This window comes from Alosa pseudoharengus, unplaced genomic scaffold, assembly GCF_046254945.1.
Source record: "Alosa pseudoharengus isolate Yale_2024_CS ecotype anadromous, Long Island Sound unplaced genomic scaffold, YU_APseudo_1.1 YU_APseudo_1.1_scf_21, whole genome shotgun sequence".
In the NCBI taxonomy this organism is placed as follows: Eukaryota; Metazoa; Chordata; class Actinopteri; order Clupeiformes; family Clupeidae; genus Alosa; species Alosa pseudoharengus.
The window spans coordinates 18,525,784-18,535,783 of NW_027468674.1; the positions used below are offsets into that span (position 1 = coordinate 18,525,784).

General features: G+C 45.4%; 1 protein-coding gene across 1 annotated transcript in view; it reads left to right on the forward strand.

Moving 5' to 3' along the window:
- The window catches only part of ttyh2 (tweety family member 2), a 92,634-nt gene that overhangs the window by 73,179 nt on the left and 9,455 nt on the right, over window positions 1-10,000 (forward strand). Inside the window, exons 6-8 of the mRNA XM_076298052.1 lie at window positions 1,159-1,231; window positions 7,702-7,771; window positions 8,039-8,094. Of these exons, the coding sequence (XP_076154167.1) occupies window positions 1,159-1,231; window positions 7,702-7,771; window positions 8,039-8,094 (199 nt within the window). The remainder of the gene's footprint in view (window positions 1-1,158; window positions 1,232-7,701; window positions 7,772-8,038; window positions 8,095-10,000) is intronic.

Genomic DNA, 10,000 nt, shown 5'->3' on the forward strand with positions numbered 1-10,000 from the left:
ACAATCAAACAATCAAAGTCCTAGTTCCAGTCAGATTCCGACTGGATTCCTGGATTATCAAAAAGTTCCACTGACTGTCTTTCAGTGTGAGCAGTCGAATGTCAAGTGTGAACAAAGCAATCGTGTAGTGCGAGTTACCATGTCAAAACAAAAAAACAAACAAAATAACGCAGTGTCTGGCCAGCTTAACATGGATCACAGGGCTGCAGGCCTGTGTTTTCTCACACCCAGTGAACTCTGGCTGGGTCATTTCTTTATACAGGCTTGATTGATTATTTGAACGGACCCTCAGTAGCCACGGCACATGCCCAAGCTTGTTACCCATGTCCACATGGAGACAGAGCCATGAAGATGTGCTCAAGTGTGCTCTCTCAAATGGATCTCTCATGACTGGAACAGTGCCTCTCTACAGTCATGCATTCTTTGCCAATCAGGGTTGCTGTTTGTGAACCATGTGCATCGACATAAATGGGTAGTGAACTTTTGACTGTGAGTGTGCTGTGATATACTGTAATAAGCTGTAATGTTTTGACTGTCTAAGTATATATACTCTTTTGATCCCGTGAGGGAAATTTGGTCTCTGCATTTATCCAAATCCGTGAATTAGTGAAACACACACAGCACTCAGTGAACACACAGTGAGGTGAAGCACACACTAATCCCGACGCAGTGAGCTGCCTGCTACAGTGGCACTCGGGGAGCAGTGAGGGGTTAGGTGCCTTGCTCAAGGGCACTTCAGACGCTCCTACTGGTCGGGGTTCGAACCGGCAATCCTCCGGTTACAAGTCCGAAGCGCAAACCAGTAGGCCACGGCTGCCCCCAACTGTGAGTGTGCTGTGGTATACTGTTATAAGCTGTAATGTTTTAACTGTGAGTGTGCTGTGATATACTGTAATAAGCTGTAATGCTTTGACTGTGAGTGTGCTGTGATATACTGTAATAAGCTGTAATGTTTATTTGTTGTTCACTTCAGTGTCCTCTCCATTTTGAAGGCCCTTGTATTCGGTGTGTCCCCTGTGTGATTGTGGTGGTCACTGTGGTGTCCACTTTCATTGACATTGAGTGTTCACTGGGTCATCTTCAGGTTCTATTCTGGTCTGTGGTGCTCTGAGTGAGTTGTGTGACCTGTGTGTGTGTGTGTGTGTGTGTGCTCTGCAGGATGATGGTGTTCGGAGTGCTGACGCTAATCCTGAGCTGGGCCTCACTGGGAGCCGACATCGCCGCTGCTGTGGTGAGGATCTGTCTGACTGTCTGTCCGCCTGCCTGTCAGTCTGTCTGTCTGTCAACAACGCAATCATTCATTCAGTCAGTAAACCAACAAACTAACCAGTCGGTCAGGCAGTCAGTCAGTCAATCAAACCATCAAATCCAGATAATAGCTAGATGACCCTAAGTACACAGTAGCTCAGAGGACAGCTGCAAGGTTGGACCCTAGCCTCAGATCAAAGGAACGCTTGACTAGTCCACCAGAATGCTTTCACATATGAAAGCCCCAGTAGTATAAGAGTGTTTGGATTTCAGGTGTGTCTTGCTATGTTAACAAAGGTAAGTGACACCTGAGAGGTCTAAAATGAGGGATGCTGTCCAGGCAGGAGGAGAGAAGGAGAGGGATAGACTAATGGAGTGTGTGTTTGGATTTATGCAGCCCCAAAGCTGTTTCTGGCAAACTGCCTCAAAGTATTAGTGCTGCCTGTGCGGGGAAATACACTCTGACAAAGTGTGTGTGTGTGTCTGTGTGTGTGTGTGTCTGTGTGTGTGTGTGTCTGTGTGTGTGTGTGTGTGTGTGTATGAATGTATATCAATTTTTTTCCTTTTACACGGGTTTCGGGAACATTTGGCATGAAAATATTTGGATGATTATTTATGTGTGGTTGTGACTGTCTGTGTCTGTCTGTCTGCCCGTCTGGCTGTGTGTGTGTGTCTGTGTGTCTGTGTGTGTGTGTGTGTCTGTGTGTGTGTGTGTGTGTGTGTGTCTGTGTGTGTAATGCCAGTAGTGCGGTCTCCCTGATGAGGAGGTGTGTGGAGTACAGCATTGATGTCCTGAAGCCCCAAATAAAGTTTCATCCGCAGATTATCCTACTGGATTTCTTCAGCACAGCTGTGCTCCTGGCGCACAGACATCACACACACACACACACACACACACACACACACACACACACACACACAAACACACACACACACACACACACACACACACACACACGGGCATGCTTGAATGTGAGTACAAAAAAAGAAAGAAGACAGAAAAAAAGAAAGAAAAACAAAAGAAAACAAAAAGAAGGTCCTTCTGGATGATGTGTCCCGAACGTGTGTTGGCAATATGACTTCTTTCCTTTTGATCTCGCTGAACAATAGCAGAACGTGTCATCACAGCTTCCGCTAGCGAGGTTTGGTTTTCGCCCGCGTTTGAGCCAGGAAGAAGGCAAGTGAATACTAAGGGGGATAGTTGTCCTGAAAATGACTGCGGGCTTGTCTGCTTTATGGGAATAGTGACTCTCTGTCACAGTCAAGTAACTCCCTTACAGCAGAAGAGAATGAATCAGTACTAAGAAACCCCCATGAACTTTAGTTGACAGTGAAACTTGAAAGTATGTGTGTGTGTCTCTCTCGCTGTGTATGTGTGTGTGTGTGTGTGTGTGTATGTGTGTCTGTGTGTGTGTCTGTGTGTGTGTGTGTGTGTGTGTGTGTGTGTGTGTGTGTGTGTGTGTGAGTGTGTGAAAGAGCCAGGGAGAAATGTTGCTCCTAACACACTCCTTTTTCTCATTGCAAGTGAAGTAAGGCTCATGTTAATTCATGTTCTTTTGCTTTTGGACGTTCGAACACCAAATCTTCACTCTACACCAGTCTCTTGGGGGCTTGTGAGTGCACTCACACAAAGCGCAGTTCTTGCTCAGGAAACAATTGTTGCCAAAATGTATTACCGAATCTCTCCGGAGATTTAGAACTACTTCGGTCATGAATTCATAACCAACATAAATTCTTTATAAGGTGCTAATAACTAGCCCACATTTATTTATTGCTTAACCTCCTGCGAGCATGCAGTGGCCCAGGCTAAACCAGTGGGACAAGGCAGTCTTCTATGAGCCCAGCCCGCCATCATGACAGGCTTTCACAGTCTCAACTCCCGTGACAGCCAGCGAGACAGAACTTCACAGTACTATCATGGCAGCAGAGAGAGAGAGAGTGAGAGAGAGAGAGAGAGAAAGAAAGAAAGAATGCACACATCCAATTTAGCGGCAATTTCCATGCAGAGCGAGGATCGAGGTCAAGTCACTTTGAGCGCAGCTGAAATCCAGGAGGTTTTGTCCACCTCGCAAATTTGCTGGGAAATAGAATCAGCCACCCCCCCCACTCTCCCCCCACCCCCCTCAGTTCTCACCGCTAGCACTTGGGAACCTTCCGGATGGTGGTTTGGAGACAGGAGTGTGGCTGGTTCGCTCCAGTGGAAAGGGAGCGCTTCTCTGTTTTTGTCGGTCGGGTGTAGTCTGGCTTGACGCTGTCTGTTTCGCGCCCAAGTCAAAGCGCGGTCATCTTGGCTGTGAACTGGACAAGCTAGCCTGTGGTCACAATTCTCTCTCCACACATCCGACCTGTCATTCCACTTTCATCTCTCTCTTCGTCTCTGTCTTTCTCTCTCACCTTCTTTCTCGCTCTCTCTCATTCTCTTTCTTGCTCCCTCTGTCTCTCTCTCTCTCCATCTCTCTCTCTCTCTCTTTTTTGCTCTCTGTCTGTCTCTTTCTTTCTCTCTCTCTCTGTCTCTTTCTTTCTCTCAATTCAATTTTCAATTTCAATTCAATAAGCTTTACTGGCATGACTATACGTTTTACAATTTTACCAAAGCAGTAATTACATTACATTACATTCTCTCTCTCTCTCCTTTTCTCTCTTTCTCACTCTCTGTCCCGTCTTTCTCTTTCCCCTCATTGTCCAACAGATTCCTGTGGTCAACTCTCCACTGGGTGGGAAGCTAGCCAAGGAGGATGTTACTCTTTGAGTGTCACAGTGTGTATTCATGTGTAGAACTGAATACAGTGCTTAGGCTTCTTGTTGATGGCTGTTTGGATGGTGTGTGTGTGGTAGTATAAGAAAGACCTGAATGTGTGAGAGCTAGAGGAATATGTGTGAGAGTTGAGGATATACCTGTGTATTAGTGTGTGTGTTTGAGAGTGTCTGAGAAGGAGAGAGAGCACTACTGTTTGTGTGTGTGTGTGTGTGTGTGTGTGTGTGTGTGTGTGTCTGCATAAGTGTGAGATATCTTGTGGGGGAATATAAAGTGAGAGAGAGAGAGAGAGTATTGCTGTGTGTTTATCTCCCTCTGTGTGTGTGTGTGTGTGTGTGTGTGTGTGTGTGTGTGGTTGAGAGAATGTGAAACGGTGTGTGAGAGCACTGCGTGTTAGCCGCGAGGCTGGGTTCCTGGGAGCGGAGCGGAACTGTGGCTGGCCCCGGTTGCGCGTGGACTGGCCTGGTAATTGCTCATGCAAGCACATCAACAGCTGTCCACCAACCAATTACAGCCTACCAGAGGTCATGGTGCTCCATGGAGGTGGTCCAAACAGTTGGGCCCACTGGTTATAATGTGTGTGTGTGTGTGTGTGTGTGTGAATTTGTGTAGAGGAAAGGCCTATCTTAATGTGCGTGTGTGTATGTGTGCATATATGTGTGTGTGTGTGTGTGTGTGTATGTATGTATGTGTGTGAGCGTGTGTTTATGTGTGCGCGTGCATTTATGCTGAGGAAAGTCCTATCTTAATGTGTGTGTGTGTGTGTGTATGTATGTGTGTGTGTCTGTGTGTGCGTGTGCATGTGCATTTATGCTGAGGAAAGGCCTATCTTAATGTCAAATCCATTATTCACATTCAAATGCATGTATTCGTAGTCATGCGTCAGTGTTCTATCTGTGTGCATGTGTGTGCATGTTCCCAGCACATTTATGTGCTAGTGATTCTGCCGTGTGCGCATGCATGCGCTCAGACCTTGGCTGACCCTTAGTGACCTCTATATATTGGACGACCTAAAGTCACGTATAGAGTGCAGGGGGGAGTGGTCAGGGGTGGGTGGACTTAAGGTCAGGCAAGCAGACAGTAGTGCATGTCCAGCGCCTTCCTTCCAACATCACGGCTGAGTTGCCCCTGAGTGGGGCGGCTAACCTTCAGCTGCTCCTCGGGCACAGTACTGATGCCCTCCGCTCCCTGCTCCTAGTATGGGATTGCTGAAATGCAGAGGTTGAATTTCACTGCTCCTAGAGTGTGTGTGCGTGTGTGTGTGCGTGTGTGTGTGCGCGTGTGTGTGCGCGTGTGTGCGCGCGCGTGCGTGTGTGCGTGGGTGTGCGTGCGTGTGCGTGCGTGAACAAGAAAGGAACTTCTTTGGAGATGAAGATTGTGTAAGCATTATGTAAGGGATAATGTATTGTTCGTCGGTCATTATCGGAAAATAAGACCTGACAGGGTGAACAGGACTCCGACGTGAAGCATTATGTTATGTGTGAAAGCAGATGAGCAATACTAAGCCGTACATCCCTTTGTTGAAGTGTGAAGAAGTTTATCGGCTCTGTAGTGCTGTGTTTTCTCTTATCCTTATCAGTAGACATCATTCTGCTGAAACAACAGTGATAAAATGTGAAATGAATGCTGGATTTTGAGACATACTTTCTTAAAAGCACTGTCATTAGCTGTAAGACTTTGTAAGATGGTGGGAATAGAAAAGGATGGTAAGTCAGAGAACATGAACAAATTATTCTAAAAAATTCTAATACCTTATGAAAAATGTATCAATTCAACCAAATCAATTTTTTGGATAGATATGAGAAGGGCATTGATATTTTTTTAATTTGTGTGTGTGTGTGTGTGTGTGTATGTGTGTGTGTGTGTGTGTGTGTGTGTGTGTGTGCGTGTGTGCGTGTCTGTGCTTGTGATTCAACATCACTTCTAACATTTAGCACCAGACTGTCTGTGGCATTGGCTTGTACTGCAGATAGTTGCCTTTTAAGCAAAAGATAATGCTCGTCTTTAATGGTATAGCAGCTTCATCACTAACGCTCCCAAACACCCACTGATTTACCCAGTATGTGTACCTACAAGGATGGTGTGTATTTGTATATGAGGTACACCTACCTCATGACAAGTTTGTGTAGAATATTGTGCATATGTGTTCTTTTAGTTATCTGTGCATTTTTGGTGCTGTGTGTGTCTGTGTCTCTATGTGTGTGTGCGTGTGTGTATGTGTCTCTGTGTGTGTGTGTCTGTCTGTCTCTGTGTGTATGTCTCTGTGTGTATTCAAGATCTTTTATTACATCTCATTATAGGTTTATAATAGAGTAAAATTTGTTGTGTTTTTTCTCCTCAAAAAAGAAATAAATGAAAGGGTGTGTGTGTGTGTGTGTGTGTTTTGTAGAAAAAAAAGGGGGGGGGGGAGAAAAAAAGTGCCTTGTTGTCTTCAGCATGAGTTCAGCAATCTAACTGCTTGGTGAAAGAAACTACTTCGGAGTCTGGTGGTACGAGCTTTCAAGCTTCTATATCGTTTGCCAGATGGTAATAGCTCAAATAGTTCATGGTTGGGATGACTAGGATCATTCAAGATTTTTTTTGCCTTCCTAATGCATCTTCCCTCAAATAACTCCAGTATGGAGGGTAGGTCACAGCCGCATATGGTCTGTGCTGTACGCACAACTCTCTGAAGTGCTTTTCTATTGTATTGAGAGCAGTTCCCATACCATGCGGTTATGGTCCCAGTCAAGAAGCTCTCAATGGTGCCTCTGTAAAAAGACCTCAGGATCTTGGGTCGCATACCAAACTTTCTCAATCGTCTGAGGTGGTACAGACGTTGTTGGTCTTTTTTTTCAGTGTGCTGAGTGTGACTGTCCCAGGTGAAGTCTTCTGAGATGGTAACGCCAAGGAACATAAAGTCTCTCACCCTCTCCACTGTCTCACCATTGATGTTAATGGCTTCAAACTGTTGTTCTTTCCGCCTGTAGTTAACTATCAATTCCTTTGTCTTGGACACATTCAGAGACAAGTTGTTTCCTTTACACCAATTCATGAGGTTGTTGATTTCTTTTCTGTAGGCTGTTTCGTCATTGTTTGTGATTAAACCGATTACAGTGGTGTCATCTGCAAACTTGATGATGGTGTTGGTGTTGTGTATAGCCACACAGTCATGCGTATACAAGGATTAGAGGAGAGGTATGCGTGTGTGTGTGTCAGTCAGTGTCTGTGTTTGCGCTACAGTTCCTGTATATGAAGGCCTGTATCTTCTGCTAAGACAGATGTCCAGTTTGATTTAGGTTATTTACGTCTGCTGGTCAGGGGCCGCTGCATCTGCCTGCAGTTTCCTGCCGGCCGTTTGAAGCAGTGACCTCTGGGGCCGAGGGGCGTGGGACATACACAACTAACTAACAGCTAGAACTCCACACACTGAGTGTGCTTTACATGTTTAAATGTGTTCACTGTACCTCAGGAACTTCCTTTCACATATGCGTGTGTTTGTGTCTTTGCACGTGTGTGTGTGTGTGTTTCCGTTGGTGTTTATATTGTCTGTGCGTGCGTGCGTGTTTGTATGTGTGTATGTGATGTGTGTTTGTGAGTCTGTGTGTGTGAGTATTTATGTGTGTGTGTGAGTCTGTGTCTGTTTATATTTTCTGTGTGTGTGTGTGTGAGAGAGAGCGAGCTTCCCTGTATATTGATTGATGGCTCTATCCTCTCAGGGCACGAGTGACTTCTGTGTATCGCCGGATAAGTTCATAATGAACCAGACGAAGGATCTGATCAGCTCCGGTGAGTTCTCTGACTGGCCTCACAAACAAATAGCACTTTATCACAGTAATAAGGACTAATATAAAGCCCTATATACATATTTATATACATTCATAAAGAGAGATGCTCTATTCTATTGGTTGACAGACTTTAGTAATAGTTATGATAATTAAGTTTTTGTTGTATCACATCTTGTTTTCCTTTTGCTTGCTAAACCATATTCTCTCTCTTCTCTATCTCTTTCTTCTCTCTTATATATCTCTCTCTCTCTCTCTCTCTCTGTTACAGATATTGTACATTACTACCTGTACTGCAGCCAGACCCTCCCCAACCCTTTTCAACAGGTACCTTCACACTTCATACCTTAATGTGTGCACATCACAGTCTAGACCTGTTTTCTCCCCTCCAGGGATTCCTCCAGTCCCAGTCCATCTGAAAATCACACACACACACACACACACACACACACAGAGAGAGAGTGAGAGAGAGATTTTGTGTTCTCCATGGATCAGAGTAAAATATACTCTCTACTTACTTTTAGGGACCGGGGTTGTAGATGGAGGGGCCATCCGTAACACACACACACACACACACGCACGCACACACACACACACGCTAACCCACACACCCACATGTGCGAGCACACACTCTAATTTTGTCTTGGCCTCTTCCACTTTGCAACTCGCCTGTTGTTTTTCTCACTCTCCTTCCATTTATAGTGCACCACGCTGCTCTCTCTCTCCATCTCTCTCTCTCCCTCCCTCTCTCTCTCTCTTGCTCACCAGAAAGATTGCACTCTTCCCCTCGCTTTTTAGGTCAGACAGGACAGAGAGAGAGAGAGAGAGGGATGGAGGAAAAAGAAAGCCCTGTGTTCCACATATCTGGCCCGTGTGTTCAGGTCCTATTACTGTGCACCGGTAGACATGCCCCTCAGGATCAATACGGAGGAGGGATGGGGGATGTGGGGGGGTTATAGCCAATAACAAGCGGTCCAGAACACGGACACCTAACCCCCCCCCAACCCACCCCACACAATGTCCTTATAATGTAGCAGTGGGCATGCACTACCGCTTCCTGCCTTACACATACGCACATATAAATATACACACCCGGGTGCCTTTCTAATAACTTGATACTGACAGTGTACCAATACACCAATATACAGATACTGTATGTCTGTCTCAAATGCTCCCCTTCATGATATGATTGTGTGTGTATGGTATGGTATGTTTGTGTGTATGCTATGGTATGGTGTGTGTGTGTGTGTGTGTGTGTGTGTGTGTGTGTGTGTGTGTGTGTGTGTGTGTGTGTGTGTGTGTGTGTGTGTGTGTATAATGCACGCATACACACAGCCGGAAACACAGACAGACAGACACACACACACACAGAAAAACATCTCCATCTCTCTTTCTACATTTCACTACATTTCATCTCACTACTACTATTTTTCTACATTTATGCTCACTGGTGTCCTTCATTACCACATTACAAACAAAAGCCTCTCTCACAAACCTAACATATCTATAATTATTCAAACAAACAAACAAACAAACACATACACATACTCTGCACACCGCACATTCGTTGCTGTTCTGAAAGCAGATCATGCTTTCACTCTGCCAAGATACACTGCATTAATGCCCCACTAATTGCCACTCTACCCGGGCAAATATTCCTGTAGTTTCAGCCAAGCCACAGTGCCACCATGCCACAGTGCCATGGCACCTGCTTCCACCAGCACTAACGCCATCTAATTAGCGCCTAGCAGTTTTCTGTGCCAGGCTAATGAGGTCCTCAAGGTCGTAGCTTGGGAACTGGAGGAGAGGAGCGGTCATGGAGAGGCCTCTGGGTTCATGGGGTATATGTCTGTCCGCATAACAGACCTTCACATCCTCTCTACTATCCTGTCTTCTCCTTTTTTGGTGCTCATTTTTTATTGTATCCGTCGGTATTATGCTACAGAAAAAAGAAAGATTGTCATACTTACAGTATCTCCTGACGCAAGAGTTCCCCTTTCCCTGTGTGCGTATGAACTAAAGAACAATACAGCACAGTTTGTGTCTTTGTCCACTAAATAATAATCGTAATTACCCAGTTCCATTTCCACTCTCTCCATCACTTCCTCTGTGTATCTATTCTGTCTGTGTCTACTCTTCCTTTCTCTCCTCATGTCCTTTCTCTCTTTTCTTCAGACCTGTTTTGATCTTCCTCTCTCTCTCTCTCTCTCCCTCTCTCTCTCTCTCTCTCTCT